At 35.4% G+C, this 20,480-nt stretch overlaps 1 protein-coding gene across 1 annotated transcript; it reads left to right on the plus strand.

Annotated features, from left to right (window-relative positions):
* The first annotated feature begins 10,717 nt into the window (after positions 1-10,717).
* On the plus strand, positions 10,718-17,809 carry LOC126694556 (imidazole glycerol phosphate synthase hisHF, chloroplastic). The gene is made up of 19 exons (XM_050390903.1): positions 10,718-10,980; positions 11,076-11,158; positions 11,396-11,490; positions 12,069-12,172; positions 12,905-13,074; positions 13,196-13,310; positions 13,593-13,648; positions 13,743-13,781; positions 14,039-14,137; positions 14,318-14,380; positions 14,463-14,525; positions 14,645-14,727; positions 14,901-15,009; positions 15,121-15,174; positions 15,821-15,908; positions 16,320-16,357; positions 16,547-16,652; positions 16,984-17,150; positions 17,437-17,809. Exons 1-19 carry the CDS (start codon positions 10,797-10,799, stop codon positions 17,494-17,496), a joined length of 1,776 nt encoding a protein of 591 aa, XP_050246860.1. The 5' UTR covers positions 10,718-10,796; the 3' UTR covers positions 17,497-17,809.
* Positions 17,810-20,480: the final 2,671 nt, after the last annotated feature.

The raw sequence follows: 20,480 nt of genomic DNA on the forward strand, positions 1-20,480 counted from the left end.
GGCTGCTTTAGGCAGTACACCCAAGACCTCAATAGCTCATGACCAACCGATAAAGCTAAAGTTTTTTTTTTTTTTGAGAAAGATAAAGCTAAAGTTGACTGTTAAAGTTGATTTGATTAAGCTAATTTGACTTTAATTGGTTCCTTAAGTTCTATTTGAAACCTAATCTAATCACTTTGCAGGCATGGAATCAATCCCAAAAAACCAACCCTTCTAACCTTAACAAGAACAAATGTATGGTGTCTAGGGTTTGTGTGAAAGTCAAATATGCCAACCGGAATAATGCTTATGGTGATTGAGTTAAAGGGAACATAGAGAAGTTTCTTCGTGGCTAAGTAACAATCAGGTTGGCCTAATTTTTATCTTCTTCTATTTCTTTTCTTCTTCTTTTTTCTTTTTCTTTTTTCTTTTTCTTTTTTTTGGGGGTTTTTTTCCCTCCTCATATGCTCAGTACTAGCTAGATGATATACAGAATTTAACTATTTGAGAGCTCAAATGTTTTGCTGGTTTAGGTTTATTTGAAAATTTTACTTCATTAATCTTTGACACATAACTGAATGAGCAAAATTAGAGTCGTAATATAGTGAGAAGAGAGAAATGGAGAGTGGAGGTAAAATTAATGTAGTTCGGCCTGTACATAAGTTCTATTACGTTGAATCTAGACCAATTACAATAGGCTCAGGTCTTGGGCCTGATATCCCTAACAGTAAATGCCCTATGAAGCACGGGTGCGTTTCGGGACTCGGGTGCAGGTGCGGGTGCGGGTGCGGGTGCGGGTGCGGGACTCGGCAATTTTTGAAAAAATAGGGTGCGGGTGCGGCGGGACTCGGCGATTAAAAATGATTAAAAATATTTTTATTTATATTTTCTATATATTTTTACTATTAAAATATTCTTAAAAAATACATTAATATACTTGATTCACAAAACAAAGAAAGAATAAGGCAAGAAACGCATCTGAGGTCAGAAATTCGGCCTCTCCGGCGAGTTTCAAGGCCGATTTCGGCCTGTTTCGGTCGTATCGGCCGTATCGGTCGCCGGCCGATATGTACCGATATGGCCAAAACAGGCCGAAACAGGCCGGTTCGGCGCGAATCGAAGCCGATTCGGCGCGAATCGAGCCGCATCGGCGCGAATCGAGCCGAGTCGGCGCGAATCTGAGAAAAAAAAAAAAAAAAAAAAAGCAGACGCGGCACCGACGCGCGGTCTACCGCGTCGGACTCGGGTGCGGCACCCTCCCAGCCGCGTCCGTGCATTCTAGTAAATGCCCTGCATTGTCACGATACTTAGTTGTTTTTTGATTGCATCAATTACTTCCAATTCAATTCGTATGAGTAAAAGATCCATGGATAAATAAAGAAGGGAGTATTTCAAATCGTGGCTAAATTTTCAATTTATGATGTGTATGAAAGAGATTGAATCAAAATAGCTACTGAACAATCGCTTTGGTTTACTAGAGACATCAACATAGTATGCTGTTTTAGCTAGAAAGATCGTTACAATCCCAGTCTTCTATGTAGAGTTGACAATTGTGATTTGTATATTGCAGAATAAATGAAAGATCTGACTTCAACTTACAAAGTGTTGGAGCATTTTAATATTAAATAATTAAAATGAATAAATATTACAAAATAAATGTAAAGATATGGAAGTGAATATGGAAAATGAGGAGTTAGTGAAAATGTTTAATCCCATATTGAAAAGGAGAGAGACTATTTTATTTTTTTTAATTATGGTGATTAATGAGCTAACATGAATTGCAGGGGCGGAGCCAGAAATTTTTGTTTGGGGGGGCCAAGTTGCAGCACTAATATATTTATCAAGACAACCTCACACACACATATATACAAATGTTTTTTTTTTTATTATATACAAATGTTTTTTTTATTATATACACACATTTTTTTATTTGATAAGTTATATATATACACACACAAAAAAAAAATTTAGTATTTTCAATCACAATTATGTTTGATAGCAATCTTTCATAAAATAAAATTCCTTTTTACCATTTTTATAGTGGAATTCTTAAAAGGTTTCATTTTTTATACAAATTTTATACTAAAGTAAGTAAAATAATCTTTCAATTGAACTAATAAAATTTTCAAAAACATAAATGATCTAAAACTTGGAGGAAGAAGTTCCAAACATATTTGAAGCTATTTTGCTATAACCCATTATGTGATAACTAAAGAGACATTTCATGTGTAGTTTTAGTGACAATATTTTTTTAATGAGTCAATGACTTGCTAATTGCCTCATGACTGATTGAAAAAGATATAGATTCAAATATGTTTGATGCCAAACTTTATCAAATATTTAACAGATATAAGATCACATTTTACAATAAAAAATAGAATTGCGAAAAATAATGTTATGTCTCTATAACTATTAAACTAATTATTTTTTTAAGAGCATCATTAGACTAAATCAAATATTTGAGGGGGCCAACTCTTATTTTTGTAGACTAAATTTTGAAAACATTAAAATAATTATATATATATATATATATTTTTTTTTTTTTTTAAAAATTCTAAATTTTGGGTCACCCTTACACATAGCTACACCCCTGAAAAATTGTCCCAGATATTGGGCTAGATACGTGCCCAAGCGGAAGGTGAAGGGTGGAGGTACAATTGATATATAAGTAATCTTTGCTAGAGGCAACTGTTGTCAGAATGCCCTCAGTGATTGAGAGACAATCTACTGCATCTTTGGAAGAAACATTTGTCATAATATTTATTATTGATGAACAGGTATGGTGCATGACTGTATGAATTAAATGTACGTATTGTTTGTCTACTTTCCATTATTCTTTCCAAACTCTTGAACTATATCTTTCAAATTCCCACACTTGTTAGTGCTGGAAAGAGAATAGTATATTTATCCTTTGTGTGCTTGGAACTTAATGGTGTTCTCGTAATCTTGTGAATGAATGTATCCTAGGACTTTACTTTGAGAACTTCTGGTCAGAATACCAATGGGTAGAAGATTTGAAGTATGCTAAAGCTGTTTGTAATGAGGTTACTAACTCTACTTTGTATATTTCAGTTTGTAGTTCTCACCATCCTGCACTGGGTGGTCCAGCTAGCTATTTGCTTGCAAAATGGAGCCACATTCTCTGTTTGAAGGAGATTCAAAGGACTGCTATGATGCAGCTGCTAACAAGGAGCCCTATTCTGCTTGGTCTATTTCTCATTTTGTGGCTAACATCTGAGAGTTAGCTTTAAGTTTTGTAGTTTGTGATTTTATTTGAGTTTGTAGAAGCAACAACTGTGCTGCTCACACTGCAGCTAAGTTTGCTCTTGCATCCAATTCGTCTTGCTTTCTCAATTTTCAATTTAATGCATTGAAGTTTATGAAAAAAAAAAAAAAAATCAAGTTACAACTTTATTACAAAATAATGAGTAATGACCCTTAAGTGAAGTACTATATTTTGGTGTTTGTACATGTTACGATGTATTTTTTTTTTTTTTTTATTTCTAGGTGAGTTAATGTTGTGCAAAAAATGAAAAGTCTAATATAAATAAACCATAAAAAAATAAAAATAAAAAACTCAATAAGAAGAGTAAACTCATGTGTATATCCATAAAATAAAATAAAATAAAATAATAAAGAAGAAAGAAAGAGTAAAGTTCATGTATATATCTATGACTTAAACAAGGTATAATTTGAATCCATATATGTGTAATTGTGTTGTTTTTAATTGTATTGTGTATACGCACGGATTATACACTAACATATAATAATAGTTAAAGCTTCAGGAAGGAGTTTCACACACATATACACTTAGATTATGCTAGAGTAGAATTTTTATCTTAAATAAAAAAAAAAATTAAAACTTAGAGAAAATCCAATTAGATTTTAATTGGATTTTAATTTTTAATTTTTATTAAGTGTAAAAATCGAAAAGTCCAAATCCATTCTAAATTGAAATCCAATTTTTCGCCACGTGTCCATCTAAGTTTTTAATTTTTGTGGCAAGTGAATTATTTGGTGCAAAAAAAGAAGAATCTAAAACCAATTAAATTCTAAATCATATATATATATATATATATACACACACACAAATGAGAAACCATTACATATTTTAGAAATGTATAGTTTAAAAAAAAGTGTAAACTAATACCATATATAATTTGAACCTCTCAAAAAAGTTTAATTTGAATCATATAATTGTAATTTATTTTAATTGTACCCGTGCAAATGCACGGGGCTACATACTAGTTGTAGGGGCACGTTTTTCAAGCCAAACCCAAAATGTATGGGACCTTAGACCAGTGAGCCCGGTACAATGAATTTGTAAAGGATGGGCCAAAGAGCTAGGCTTTAGTGTATGGACAACGGTTATCACGGTGTTCTTCTCGATCAAGTTGAGATGGACTGAGTTCACCAGAGAGGATTGGTTCTCGGCACGGTCCGAGGGGCTTTTCCTTGTGCCTCTGGTGTGTTGGGGGGTCTCTACCCCACCCCTTCTGTCTCCTTCCACTCCCTTTTTATAGTAGTTTCCTTCCTCCTGAATGGGGTCCCTAGAGTAGGTACTTGTCCCATCAGCCCTTCCCTCCAGTTGTTGGGAGTAGTTGTAGAGGCAGAAAAGTATGGCTGTGTCAGGCACCAGGTACTGAATGCAATAATGACAGCCTTTCCCTCAGACACTTCCATCTTCTTTGTTGTCCTTTTCTGCTTTAGTACTTTTCCTGTTCTATGGAACGGTCTGGAGTGTCACTACCAGTGGCAACTTGCCCCCTTTATCCTCGGCTACACCCACGCCGAGGAGGGGTTTTTCCTTGAGTTGGGCCCTTGGCCCAATGTAGACATTGACATGGGCCTACTGGTCTTTTACCCCCCACAATAGCCCCTCAAAATCCTGCTGTCCGGCTCCTCGGACGGAGATGAGGGTTTTGGTGACATTGGGCCTCTGTCACGGCTTGCCAAGTCTTGTCCTCCATTAATGCCAGAGCCTCTTCGCTTGCCTGAGGCGCGTTCCTGGCTATGAGACACTTTTTAGCCTATTCAAACCGCGTTCCTGTCGTTTCGGTACACGAGGTGCTCTTTAATTAGGGCCTCTTCACGAGGTGACATAAATCCAACGGCTGAAGACTACTTTGGAATTTGAGCGAGATTTATCTCGCTTGTAATTCCTTCTTGGAAATTTGGGGCGAATTGATTGCCTCCAGATTTGCCCCTATATAAGACGCATGGTGGGAGATCATCCCCCTTTATTCGCAGACCCTTGAGTCCTTCAGGTTTCTGACTCTCCAAATGTTCCCAAAGTCCCCACTATGAGAGTGACTGAGATTTAGGGATTGAAATGGTCATGGTTAGGATGAGGGTGAAGGAACTAACCCCTCTTCAGAAGCCTTGGGTGTCTCCGAGATTCAGAATGGCCCGGTCAGGGCAAGGGAGACAAAGGCCAAAGATATCTCTTCTCCTCGATAGGACAAGAATGGAGTCTCTTCTTCCTTCAGCCAAAATCCGAAGCAGGTGGAGGTCGCATCAGATTTTTGGTGCGATAGTATTGGGACTTTCATCCGGTGCCGCGTGTCACGCATGTGAGGGTTTGGACTTCCCATAGCCGGTACCATCCATACTTGCTCGATTGCTGCTAGAGCAATACTTGCTCGATTGCTGCTAGAGCAAGTATGGGGATTTGGCGTCCCTGCTTCTTCTTCTCTTCCACCGCCAGTGCCATCCATGCTCGTTCGATTGCTGCTGGAGCAAGATCGAGGATTTATTGTTCCCGTGTACCTTTTTTTATTTTTTTTTAGTTAGCTTCTGATATAGGCTTGTCTAAGCCCTTTTATGTACATTGTACTGCTTCTTTATCTAATAAAAAGACAATTTCATTTCATTTTGCATACCCTTTTCTTTTCTGCTTCTTTCTCCGAAGGGACTTCAGCGAACCGGACCACTAGACCCTCGAGGATTAGCCCCTTGACGAGTGCCCGAGGCATACGCCTGACGTTGGAAGTCCCTAGAACTGCGCTCCGTTTAGCAATCCTTCCCGCGTAATTAACACTTCGAAGCATGGACCTAAGTGGAAGCTGAGTTATAACAATGACGGTGTGTTCTTGGAAATGATGGGGGGGGCTTTCGCGTAGCTTGCACCACCGCCAAAATGGTCCTCTCGAGGGACTCTTGCTGATAGAAGCTTGACCGTGATTAACCGTCGCATTTGCCAACGCACAAGCTCTTCCCACAAACGGCGCCAATTGTAGGGGCACGTTTTTCAAGCCAAGTCCAAAATGCATGGGACCTTAGACCAGTGAGCCCGGTACAATGAATTTGTAGAGGGTGGGCCAAAGAGCTAGGCTTTAGTGTATGGACGACGGTTATCACGGTGTTCTTCTTGATCAAGTTAAGATGGACTGAGTTCACCAGAGAGGATTGGTCCTCAGCACGATCCGGGGGGCTTTTTCTTGTGCCTCTGGTGTGTTGGGGGGTCTCTGTCCTACCCCTTCTGTCTCCTTCCACTCCCTTTTTATAGTAGTTTCCTTCCTCCTGAATGGAGTCCCTAGGGTAGGTACTTGTCCCATCAGCCCTTCCCTCTAGTTGTTGGGAGTGGTTGTAGAAGCAGAAAAGTATGGCTGTATCAGGCACCAGGTACTGAATGCAATAATGGCAGCCTTTCCCTCAGACACTTCCATCTTCTCCGTTGTCCTTTTCTGCTTTAGTACATTTCCTGTTCTGTGGAACGGTCTGGAGTGTCACTACCAGTGGCAACTTGCCCCCTTTTCTGCTTTAGTACATCTTCTCCGTTGTACATTTCCTGTTCTGCTTTAGTACATTTCCTGTTCTGTGGAACGGTCTGGAGTGTCACTACCAGTGGCAACTTGCCCCCTTTATCCTCGGCTACACCCACACCGAGGAGGAGTCTCCCCATGGCCGAGGAGGGGTTTTTCCTCCCCATGGCCGAGGAGGGGTTTTTCCTTGAGTTGGACCCTTGGCCCAATGTAGACATTGACATGAGCCTATTGGTCTTTTACCCCCACACTAGTATATATTATGTTTGTAACAATGTCACACTTATTTTCTTGATGAGTTATTTGTTGTTGAATTCTTGTATCTAATCCACAATAGCTCTGTCTTGAAGGTGGCTGGAGGCAATATATGTTGCAAGTGCGTTGAACAACCTAGAGATGCCAATTACTCCTGGAGAACGTGCCCCATTATATAAAATAACAATGGCATCAAATTAAAAATAAAAATAAATATAAACCTAGTGAATTTTCTTTTTTTATTATAAAATAATTAGAAAGATGGTGTAGGGTTAAGAGCCCAAATCATGTATTGGGCCTTGGGCCTTAATCGAGAACGTGAGCAATCTAAGGACGAGTGAATGGTAATGAATGGTTCAAACCCAGGACTTAATGAGCGAAATACATATAGGAGGATAGTCCGAGGAGGAATATCTCCTCGAATATGATAAGTACGTCTCAAATACGTTTTCCAACAATCACGATGACCTTCCAGGAAGCTTCAGTGATAAAGATGTGTATCATGAACGTCCAAGGACAATAGGACCTCAGAAATATCTTAGGGAAAATTGATACCATTGCATTGAATGCACTGCAACTACTTTCTTGGCCGCATTGATGTTAAGGAGACCACTAAACAGTGTTGTCTTGGCTACCAACTTACAGAAAACCAGAGAGGGTGTCTAATGGGACAGGCACTCAAGTGAAGGCTCAAATGATCAACAAGTGTAGGATCAAGATGGTCCAGAAGGAGCTATATAGTGTAAGAGACCCTCTGTCAGGTAGGGATCGAAAAAAATGGAGAGAGAACACTGTAGCAATCTAAATTATATTTGTACCCAATTGTGATCAATTTATAAAAGTGAAACCTCCTCGGATTATAAATCCATTAATATCAAAATCTCTTATTTGTGTTTTATTGTCATTTAATCCAGTACTAGCTGTTGTCCAACTCGCTAAGGCCTAGTTCTTTGACCCACTCTCTACAAATTCATTGTACTAAGCTCACTGTGCCAGGATCATACATCTTGGGCTTGGGCTGCGAAACGGGTCCTTACAGATGGAATTGATTGATTAAATTACTATTGTCTTCTTTACTTATCATCTTTCTGCTCTATTGTTCCTTGACTTCCTTCCATTAAGGAAAGAATAGTATTATATGAATAGTAATATTTGTCATTTCTCATTAAAGCTAGAGTTTTGTCATTTCTACACTATATAACTTTCTACAATATATATAACAATTGCAATTATTATTATTATTATTATTATTTCACCATATTTTGATGTGTTTCAAAGAGGGGAAAATGCATTGCTTCTTAAGAAAAACAAAGAGAGTTAAGCTTCGTTTGGTAATAGTGTTTAAACACCACAACATGTATTTCCACACACTTTTTCATCTACACATATTTCTACAAAACTTAAACAACGTTATTAGAAATCTCTTACCAAACAGACCCTTAATTTTATTTTTTTTATACAGCATGGATAATCGTGCTCTGAGTCTTCTTTTCGATAATTGCTGAAAATGGCCTTACAATATGTGGTAAATTTGTTTCACAAAAAAAAAAAAAAAAAAAATTGTGGTAAATTTGGAGTTTGTGTTACATAGATTTAAGCTATATACTAGGATATTAATATGGGATCAAATATAAATAGTAGAAACATTTTTGGATGTTCCATGAATGTTTGACTTCTTTTTTTTGAAGAATTAATGTTCGACTTGTTGATGTAGGACAGGAACTATTATTTAATTTTTTTCAATTTATTAATTTTGGAATTTTTTTGAATGTAATTTTCGTTATTTTAAGTTTATGGTATTTATTTCCTTGTTTTTAGGTGTTTTAAATACTTTTTAAGTCAAACTTGGTTTATATTATGGTTAAGTATTAATTAGGATATATTTTAGAATATATTTTCTTGTTTGTCAAGTTTTAAGGGTTATCATCTTTCCTATGCTGCATTAACCACTAGGAAATAGATTTATGTTTCTTTTGAAAGTCATCAAGAGCAAAGTGCTACACATGCTCGCCAATGACCTACACCACAAACTGGTACAAGTTGCAAAAATCAAAATAAAATTCAAAATTTTGTCTATTGAGTTCTTTGATGGACTTTAGAATCTTTTTTTCTTCATGGATTCAAGGATCCTAGTGGATTCGAGGAACCCTTCTGGGTTTGAGATTATCTTTCATAAGCAAATACGTGTTCTGCTTCTTATGGCTTCTGCATCCCGCATCAATCCAAATTTGTTTGATATATGTAGAATCTTATATGTAAATTTGTCATTTATACTGAAACGGTAGTCATTAATAATACACCTAAGGTATGTGTGGTAAACTGTAATAGATATTATAATATAATAGTTATTCCTATAATTTAGCTATTTGGTAGTTTGGTTATGTTTTTATTCAGTGAATAGTCATTCTTTATGAATAGTTATTCTTTAAAATGAGAAATAATTATTCGTCTCCAAAATGGGTGTAAAATCTATTCCTTAGTAGGTGTAATAATTTCTAAAATTAATATATTTTCAAATAAACAAATTTTTCATATGCACATAATAATTATGAAAATAAAAAAATCATAAAAAATAACTAATCTCTCTCTCAAATTTAGAAAAATAATATTTTTTAGGAAATATAATTTTATGAGTAAGATATTTCTTAAAATATATTTTAATTTTTATTCTAATGTTATAACTCACAACCAAACTTATGATCTCAAAAAAAAAAAAAAAAGCAACAACAACAACAAACTTATAAATATGTTTAGTTATTCCATTACAATACATTTTATTCCAAATAATAAAGATTACTATTCATGTCGTTATCCCCTTTCAGTTTACCAAATGTGTTCAACACAGATTAATTCATATATTGAAATAGGCCATAAAATTTTGGTACCACAAGTAATTCATGAAATTGATCCAATGGCATCAATTTTCTTGTTCCAGTACCAAATTTCTTCCAAAACACGGATGTATTCATATATTGAAATGCTATGTATACATTTGATGTGTGTGACCTCTTTGACAGCATATAACCATGTAGAAGGAGAAAAAACTTAATGCTTGGTAGTTCCAATCATTTAGTGATAAACAAAATTATAGAGAAATTGATCAACTCAATCTCTGTGATGCATCACATTATTCCAAGCACACATCCATCTACACATTTATGTACGCTAGAAAAGTAAATTTTCAGCATGAAATATAAACACAAAGTTCACTTATGTTTTTGATAATTCAATAGATAGAACAATGGACGAGAAATTTGAACCCGAATTCTCGTTAAAGAGAGTAAACAATATCACTAAACTACAAGATTCGAGACAACGTTCACTCATGTTGTTTCAATCAACAACATCTTATGTATCTAAAAATCCACGTCACTTCATTACCTATTTCTTATTGTTTTTTTATTTTGTCCAACTTCTGGAACCTTTGCTTCTTTTGGGCTTTAGTTTGGATTAACATTCGAGCTACTTATTGTATGGCTTCTTGGTCTCCTCCATGGCCCTACTTTTGTAGTGTTCATATTAATTTTAGTCTTGCTTCGAAGTTTATGATAAAGTGAAACACAAAAAATTAGGAAAGGGGATTTGCCGCTGTGTGCCAACAGGTTGGGGTTCAGGCCTAAAACAAACAAAACAAAGAATGGACTAGTTTAAAGCAGATCCAAGAGGCCCAAACTAAAACACGACATAGAGCCCAGTCAATGAGACAGCTATACAACACAAACCGTTCTGTCTTCTTCGAGTCGTCACTCACACAGAGACTGAGAGAGACAGAGAGAGCTGCAGTTTCGGTCTTTGACAATGGAGGCGCCTCCATTTTCTTCTTCTTGTACCTCGTCCCCGTTATCTTCAACAGCTCGACTATTGTCTTCGTCGTCTCCTTCTTCATCTCTCTTATTTCGTCGCAATAGTTTCAGCAAAACACACTATTCTGCCAAATTCAAATCTCCTAGAAACCTCTCCGTCCGAGCCTCCGGAGACTCTGGTACTCTCTCTCTCTCTCTTTTTTACAAAAATTAATTTTAAGCTTTTTCTGATAATTGTTTAATGAATTAATTTTTTTTAATTAAAAATTTGAAGTTGTGACGCTGCTTGATTATGGAGCTGGGAATGTTCGTAGCGTGAGGAATGCGATCCGCTATCTCGGCTTTGACATCAAAGATGTAATCTTTTTCACTTTTTTTTTTTTTAATAATTGAATTCGCAGAATTGCTTCACTTAGTGCTTTTGTTGTAGTTTATATTTATTTATACTTGATTTATTTGTTTTTGAATTAGAGAGAAGGCATGTTTAGTTTTAATACGGGTTTTAAGTATAGTGTGCAAATAACTCTAGTTTGCCTAAATTGGATGAATATATAGGATAGTATATTAATTTTCTTTATATAATTTGAAATTTAGGTGCAAACTCCGGAGGACATTTTAAAGGCAGATCGACTTGTTTTTCCGGGTGTGGGGGCATTTGCAGCGGCCATGGATGTGCTGAACAAAAATGGGTATTTGTTTTTTGCGTTGAATTTTGTGTGCACTATTTATTAGGATCAATTGCTTGTCTAATTCCTTGAAGTGGTAATGACTCTTAAATGTGTGACTTATACAGCTTTAGGTTGTATTCACATGTTATGAAACGTCTATCAAACAAAAATTAACCTTGTAAAGTATACAAGTAATGGTCATAGTTTTTATTCCAAAAAAAAAAAGTAATGGTCACAGATGCTATACAGAGCTCATGAGTTCTAGCTCAAATGACACCTCCCTCCTCCCCTTGTAGCATTCCCTTGTAAGAGCAAGGTGGATGGGGAGGTCGTAGGTTTAAGACCCATTGGGTGTTTGTGTTATTACCAGAAGAAAGTTGTTTTTCTGAATCATATAGTAATATTGGAATCAATCACTTTGAACAGAAACTTTAAGGTTAATTAGGTGGTGCAAATTGAGCTACATATAGAAGCTTTTCAATTTTTTGATCTGACTAAAGCTATTTATATTCAATTTTCAGTGTAGATGCTACTTATCTAAAAAATAAATAAATATTTTAATTCAGTGTAGATGCTTATGGTGTTTTGATGTTTTGCAGGATGGCTGAAGCACTCTGTTCCTATATTGAGAAGGATCGCCCTTTTTTGGGTATTTGTCTCGGACTTCAGTTACTTTTCGAGTCCAGTGAGGAGAACGGACCAGGTTAGTCATATCTGATTTATGTGAATTTTTTTGTTCCTCTGAACATATATCTTTTTTTTTTTTTTTTTTTTTGGCTTATAATAACTGGGAGAGGATGGATTTGAACCCAGGTTCTCCTCCATGGAAGAACTAGTAATGCCGTTGAGCTACAAGACTCTGTGACATATTTAGAAGTGTATGGAAATGTGAACAAAATTTGGTAGTGAAAGCATTCATTTATGTAATCCTTCTCTATGTTGATTTTTTTTTAAACATTTTTTTTTAATTCAATTTTTACAACAAGTGGGAAGGGGGAAATTGAGCCCTGGTCCTCATCAAAAAGGTGATCATGCACAGCTACCGAAGTACAAGGCTCTTGGCTTGATTTTTTAAAATTTATTTTACAAAACAATAATCATTTCTTCATCTTATTTGCATGCTCGGTATTCAGCTTTGTGCAGTTTAGTGGATTTATTATAATGATGTTGATGGTGATATTAAATAATCCATAAATTATATTAAAAGGGTAAAAATTCGGAGAGAGGGAGCTGTGTGAAGCTTATGGAGGTGTCTAAATTTGTAAAATATAGAAGCAAAAGATTTGTAAATATACAAACCTATTAAGGTGGGTATAAATGCCCTGTGAATTGAATTGAATGTATTACAATTTTTCAACACTTTATATGTAAACACAGTCAGTACTTCCATATTCCTTTCTTTTACCTTCAACTAACAGCTTTATATATGTCTCAGTAAATGGTCTTGGCTTAATACCGGGTGTGGTTGGGCGTTTTGACTCTTCAAATGGCTTCAGAGTACCCCATATTGGCTGGAATGCTTTGCAGATAAAAAACAACTCAGAAATTTTGGATGATATTGGAAACCGCCATGTCTATTTTGTTCACTCTTACCGTGCTATGCCAGTATGTGCTTTAATTATTTTTTTTTTCTTTTAAATTTAATAAGGCTGTCTTCTTAGCTGTTGCATGCTTCAACTACACAGACATTAATTTGCATGTAAATTAGTGACAATTTTTTCTCCAGTCAGATGACAACAAAGAGTGGATATCATCTACCTGCAACTATGGTGACAATTTTATAGCATCTATTAGAAGAGGAAATGTGCATGCAGTTCAGTTCCATCCAGAAAAGAGTGGAGGCAAGATATCTTTTACTCTCACTTTTTGGTAGCTCAAAGTGTACAGATTCTAGTCTCAGCCCTGTTGGCATTGAAGATAATTGTAAAAGTCTTCCATATTTTCCTTTTAGTGGGTTCCTCCTGATCTGATTTGCTATGTAATAATTTGTCACCATTTGATTACCAAATAGGTTTTTTTGCAAGTCTCATTTTAATAGATAGATTGAGAAAATGATGTAGACATATTATAAATCAATTTACCACTCCATTAACATCTGTAATACCTGAAAATGAATGTTTCAGATGTTGGTCTTTCAATATTGAGAAGATTCTTGTATCCAAAGTCAACCACGACAAAGGTGGCCTTCGTACCTTTGATATATATGCATCTCTTATGTTTCTCAACTTCTCAGTTAAACTATCTAACATTCTGAAATGTTTATGTGAAGACAGAAGCCTACTGAAGGAAAAGCTTCAAAACTTGCAAAAAGGGTAATAGTAGTTTAAAATAAAACCTTTGTTTCTTCATTTAAATTTCCCACTGCCCCTTTTTGTGTGTGTGTGTGTGTGTGTGTGTGTGTGTGTGTGTGCGTGCATGTGCGCTTGCTTGCACATGTGTCAATTTTTAATGTTATCATGGGGCTTTAAAGAATTCTTAGCCTTATTTTTTAATGCTTTTAGTGGCTACGTCATTTTATTGTATTTTGATCTTCTGACAAAGGCTCCGTGCTTAACTATATTATGTCTAGGTAATTGCTTGTCTTGATGTGAGGGCAAATGATAAAGGTGATCTTGTTGTAACCAAAGGAGACCAATATGATGTAAGAGAGCATACAGAAGAGAATGAGGTATTGTGATGGCTTGTTGTATCTGATTTATGGGTACAGACATTGTGCACTCATTTGGCATCATTAAGTCATAAAAGTTGAAGAGAATTAATTAAACTGATATTGGAGCTGCCTCTAACTCCCTCCCAAATTTGTTGTATTTTGGTATAATTTAATCAAATTGTCATAAACCTTTTGTAGGTTAGAAACCTTGGCAAGCCCGTGGAGCTTGCTGGACAGTATTACATAGATGGGGCTGACGAGGTATGCTTTGGACAGAATTGAATGCTTATACATTATTACTTATCAATTATATTCTAAATAAAGTGGTAATATCAAACTGCAGGTTAGCTTTCTGAATATTACTGGTTTCCGAGACTTTCCTCTAGGCGATTTGCCAATGCTGCAGGTTTGTTTTGCAGCAAAAACATCCAACATTAATCTTTTAATGTAACAGTATAAATTTATTTTACTACAAATGCTATATGTTGATTCTGTTCTCTGATTTTAATCTGCTTTCTATTGTAGGTATTAAGATACACTTCAGAAAATGTTTTTGTACCATTAACTGTTGGAGGTGGCATTAGAGATTTTACAGATGCAAATGGAAGGTATACTCTTTGGTGTTACTTTTGTTGCCGGTGTATTATGTTTGATTTTAATTTCCATAACAATGGTTCTCTTTAGAAATGACCTGATTTTGTAGTTTTATAATTATTTACTTGATCATTCACAATTTAGTGAAGTCTCATATTTAAGGCATCCCCCGTTTCCCTTTCTTCAGGCACTATACTAGCTTGGAAGTTGCTTCAGAATATTTCAGATCTGGTGCTGATAAGATTTCCATTGGAAGTGATGCTGTTTACGCTGCTGAAGAATATTTAAGAACTGGAGTATGCTTCCCAATTTTTAATTCCCTAACAATCCATGCAAATTTGCATGCAAGCCTGTGCATGAGTGTTTGCATGTGTGTCCCTTTTGATAAATTGTGTCATTTATTTCAGGTAAAGACTGGAAAGACTAGCTTAGAGCAGATATCAAGAGTTTATGGAAATCAGGTACTTCATGTCTCGCTATAAATGCATGCATGTCCATATACCCCGTCATCCATGTATATACATTCTTTGCATTAATCTAATGCAAAATAAATGTCCTAAGCATACAAATGCGAGAGTAATTGATCCAATGTTTTTGTTGCATTTCTTTGCATTTGTTCTTAAAATGATTCTTAGAGAATCCATAAAAGGGGAGAGAAGTGCTTCCTGTATATAAAATGATTCATGGAGAATCCATGTATATACATTCTTTATGTTTTTTTGGTGAAGTATATTAAGGAAAAATATACCACCTCTCTTATTCTTTTTGGTGGGTTTTACTCCTGTAAAATTAGTTAGTTGCTTGTGCTGAGCCTTTTTTCAGTTTCTGGTTTCCGTGTTCTTTCTTCTTTGTCCGTTGGAAAAATCAGTGATCTTCCAGAAACATAAAATAATAGCGAAAACTTTTTTCCTTTTGTAAGTTTAATGTTGAAAGCATAAACTACATACTGGATTTTTCATTTTTAATTGTTGCATTAGTAGGACATATCTTGTAATTATTCCTAGGGGATGTAATTTGCGTTGTGTGCTTAGACTGCGTAGTCATTATTCTCAAGATGCATGATTGAAGCTGCCTTTACTGTTGGTTAATTATTTATTTACTTTTCAGGCTGTAGTTGTAAGTATTGATCCTCGTAGGGTGTACCTCAAGAATCCCAATGATGTAGAGTTCGAGGCTGTTAAGTTGAAAAACCCAGGTAAAAGGAAATTACTATAAAAAATCTTATTTGTTGTTTTTTTTTATTTTCTCTGTAAATTCATATTTTTAGTGCTTGGAAAACCCCATTTAAGACTGAAAATTCTTTTGCTAGGTACATATTGGATTGCCATGTCTGACTTGGTGTCAGTATAAGTTTTAGCTAGTTTTCCTAGGAACCTGTTAATCTAATGTTATTGGGCCACCCGGTTGATTCTTTTATCAAATATGAGAGGTTAATATGGTCAGTTTTCAACAATAAAGAAGAAAATTTGTTACTCCTTTCTCCCCACCCCAGGGTGAAACAAATTACCTGTATCAGAGAGAGAACCAGGCAGGTGCAAAGATGTACCACTTGTCTTCCATTTTTCGTGAAGTGTGTTTGTAACCATCTTTCTTATGTTGAATTCAGGTCCAAATGGGGAAGAGTATGCCTGGTACCAGTGCACTGTAAGTCTTCATTGCTTTCTTTGTAAGTGCACTCATCTCCACTGCTGATGGAGTAGAAGTGCAATTGTATTTTGGGAATGCTACGTTTTACATGTCATTCTACATTGTAATTATAGATTTTTACTTGCCTGCTTCCTTTTTTAGAAGATTTTTTTGGTCTTACTCAACTCTATTTTGTTTGTCATTAAGGTTAATGGTGGACGAGAAGGTCGACCAATTGGAGCTTATGAGCTTGCAAAAGCAGTTGAAGAGCTGGGAGCTGGAGAAATACTACTAAATTGTATTGATTGTGATGGTAAATCCAACTCTTGTTCTTGTTAGAAAATGCCCCCATAGGTTTTCATTTTGACCATCAAATCATAATTTGAAGCATTTATTTGAAACTGGTAACAGAACCCATTTGTTTATATCTACGCCATACATTTTGCTATACGGTATACCAATCCAATTTTTTCACAAAATTTTTTCTTTGTAAAGATTTTGTGACCATACGATGCGAACTTCTTGAAGGTTTGACAAACTAGTTCTTTGTCTTCCTCTAGATGGCAGCTTTGATTGTAACAGTTACCTTGTACTTGGTTCATTCTTAAATTAGTTTATTGTTTCATGGTTAAATTTTTTTACAGGTCAAGGAAAAGGATTTGATATAGATCTAATAAAGTTGATCTCAGATGCTGTAAGCATCCCTGTGATTGCAAGTAGTGGTGCTGGTGCTGTTGAGCACTTCACAGAGGTATTCATGAAAACAAATGCATCCGCTGCCCTTGCTGCTGGCATCTTCCATAGGAAGGAGGTACAAAACTATAGAGATATTTCTTGAACTTCATTTATATGCCAATGTTGATGGAGACTATAATCATTTTGTCTTCATTATATATATATATATATAGAGGCTATTCCTTATTATCTTAATTTTTTTTCTTCTTTTTTTAATGAGCATCATCCACTTCTCTCCTCTTTCAATTTATTACTTATCATCTTAATATATTAAAAACCTTCAACCAGCATAACCTTTGTTTCCCTGTCAATGACATAGTGGTTCATCACTTAATCTATGTTCCTTGATTTATGGGTTGCAGGTGCCTGTACAATCTGTAAAAGAACACTTGTTAAAGGAAGGCATTGAGGTTAGAATTTAATCCAATCTTCGAGAAGTTTTGAGGCAAATCTATAGAGGCATTAGATTCATTCCGCAGGCCAATTTAGACAGAGCTTTGTCACTTTAGCTGGGCATGTGTTGTATATCTAAACTTGTTCTGTAGTGGTTTGATCCATGTCAAAATGTTTTTCCTTTTCTTTTCTTTTTTTGTTTTTGTGTAGTACTCAATGATTAAAATCTCACTGGCATATTAGTCTAGTAGTTTGAATATTTTTGTTCTTGTTATTGTTGGCATGACTCAAAACAATAAGATATCAGATTGATTTCTTTAGTAAATTTTCATTATTCATTCACCTCCATTTGTTCCCTTACTTTATGTTTGGACAGAGGGAGAGGGGAAGAGGAGAAAAAGTGACTAGAATGTACAATATTTAAGTATATTCCCACTACCTTCCACTCTACTCTCCTCTCCCCAATCCCCATGTTCCAACAACCCTAATCGATATTCCATAGATTATATATGGCGTTTTATAATTTATCAATGTTCCTTAGATTAAATAAGGTGTTTCATGATTTTGGGAGACAGGAGAAAAAGGAGTCATTAGCACAAGAACAAAGGTAATGAATTAACCATATTTGTCTCTAATCTCTACTCATATGAGAATGAGAGGATTACTCAGTCTCAACTTCTCAGGTATCAGAATAATTGCTTGAATTCTATTGCCATATGGTGCCCAGTGTTCGCTAGTAATCTTGGTTATGCTCAACATTTTAAGTATGCAATAACTAGTCTGCTTCCTGCCTATAATGAAGAGAGAGATCTAGGCATGTACAAAGGTGCTTTGAGGCATGCTAAATCTGCAGTCCATTATATTAGAATGTTTAAACACAAGTGGAATCTGGATGCCTGAGCATATTAGATTCTCTGAATCAAATGCTAAGGTATCAGTAAATCAAAGTTGAGTTTGAGGGAAGATGGCTCGTTAGTGAAGTGCAGCGATACAATACAAGATGATCCCAATAATAGATTTCGTGGTTATTGAGATGAATCTTTATGGATTGGCAGTGTAGTGGTAATGGCGTTTCCATACAATCTTGACCAGTGACTAGTGTCAAACTTATATAATATTTAAATCTTGAAACGTATCATTTATTGTTGTTACGCTTTGTTGAGCCGCATTAGAATAGCATTTTGGTCTATTTTGGTCAAGTTCGGTCCATTCAGTCTACTTTGATCCAGTTTGGTCCACTTCAGTCCACCTCAATCAAGTTCGGTCTATTTGGGTCTATTCTGTCCAATTCAGTCCATTTGGCTTACTTCGGACCAGTTGAATTCATTTGGTCTACTTTAGTCCATCAGTCTATTTCGGTCCACTTTTATTGAGCAACATCAGCGTAGCATTTTTGTCCATTTTAGTCCTCTTCAATCTAGTTCAATCAATTTAGGTCTAGTATGTTTTAATACTTGTTTACTTGGTAGAGAGGGGTAAGAACAAGCACATGCTCATCTCCTAGTAAGGGTTAGGTTGGGTCCAATGTCTAGTGATACTGAACTCGTTGAGATGGTGACACGTGTCAATTTTTGTACACATGTCACCATCTTATTGGATGTAGTGCACTAGATGCATTGAACCTAAACCAAGTCTCCCTAGTAATAAATAGTATTACACAAATAGGAACTACAAATTGTTGATAGCATGGATACATTAACTGCTTAATTCAAGCAAATGTTAAATCAAACAAGTCAAACCATACGAAAACGCAATGCATTCTTTCAGTACCTAGAGCCTTTCTTTTAGTAGCATGATACAAACGACCTTTCTTCTTCTTCTTCATTTTTTTTTTTTTTTTTTTTTTTTTTTTTTTTTTTTTTTTTTTTTTGCATTGCTTGATCAATGATTATCAATGCTCGGTATTGACTAAAGGCTTCCCATCACTGCTCTAGTGTTAAACTTTCAAGTATACTTCTAAAACAAACACAAAACAATGACTAGTTGTTGCCCATCACGTGTTTCCCTGTACTACAAATAAACGACTGTTCCCTCTTTTTGACCAACTTTTGATGTTCTTTCAGAAGCTTTTTTAACCTAAATCCTACCATTACTTGCAACACATGAGCTTGGGTCAGCTCTCTCATGCTCAACCTAAAACCAATGACGGCATGCCACGCTATGAAGTATGAAGTCACTGATACCATTTTCTTGATAATGATATCATTTTTTAATGTAAAAGTTCTCACATCATTGGCTGTTTAAGGTTCGTAAAATGTTCATATATTGGTTGATATGGAGAATCGGGCCCAAAAATGGGGTGTCAAAGTCCAACAAACCTCTATGTTAAGGTAGGTCATGTCCACTTTGCTTTCTCTATCTTCTGGCCCAATAAAAAAATCTACTTTTTCAGTTACCTCCAACTTAGCTTTATCAATGCGTGTATGGAGAGTAAGAGGCTATTAGCATGCTTTACTTTGCATCACTTTTGATAACGTTATTGTAGGCGGAGGCAGAATTTCAGTTCAGAAGTAACAAATCTACTAGTGTTGATTACATTTTCTTCTTATATTCTTTATGTTTACAAAATTTCAACATTGTTAAAGATCAATAATTATCTCAATAATAAAATATTTAAATTCTAAATATTTTATATTTTAAATTATACACAAAATATGAGTTTATAGGTTGAATATCATCCAACTAATACAAAATTTGCAAAAGTCTTAAGAAAAACAAGAAATTTTAATCCAACAGTAGAATTGTTTAATAATTTAATAAGAAATGTAATATTAACAAAGAGTTACAATTAGTATAAGTTTTGATGGGTACAATTAGTATAAGTTAGAAATACAAGACTAAACCCTAAAATATCTTGAATCCTCAAGGTAAAAATATGGAATCCACTAGAAAAATAGATAACAAAATATTGAGACATTTTGGTAGTTTTCAATAAGATGGTTACCACCAGCTTTGCCATTTTGCCACCAAACCGAACAAATCAAGGCTCTGATTCCACATTACGCAACGTGAT

Source organism: Quercus robur, chromosome 8, assembly GCF_932294415.1.
Source record: "Quercus robur chromosome 8, dhQueRobu3.1, whole genome shotgun sequence".
NCBI classification, from domain to species: domain Eukaryota; kingdom Viridiplantae; phylum Streptophyta; class Magnoliopsida; order Fagales; family Fagaceae; genus Quercus; species Quercus robur.

What these genes read in the sequence shown, in the direction of transcription:
- LOC126694556 (XM_050390903.1), top strand. Translation starts at nt 10,797, where the DNA reads ATGGAGGCGCCTCCATTTTCTTCTTCTTGTACCTCGTCCCCGTTATCT. An exon ending in ACATAGATGGGGCTGACGAG is followed by an intron (nt 14,381 to 14,462) that starts GTATGCTTTGGA and finishes ATCAAACTGCAG; the next exon opens with GTTAGCTTTCTGAATATTAC. An exon ending in TGTTAAGTTGAAAAACCCAG is followed by an intron (nt 15,909 to 16,319) that starts GTAAAAGGAAAT and finishes TGTTGAATTCAG; the next exon opens with GTCCAAATGGGGAAGAGTAT.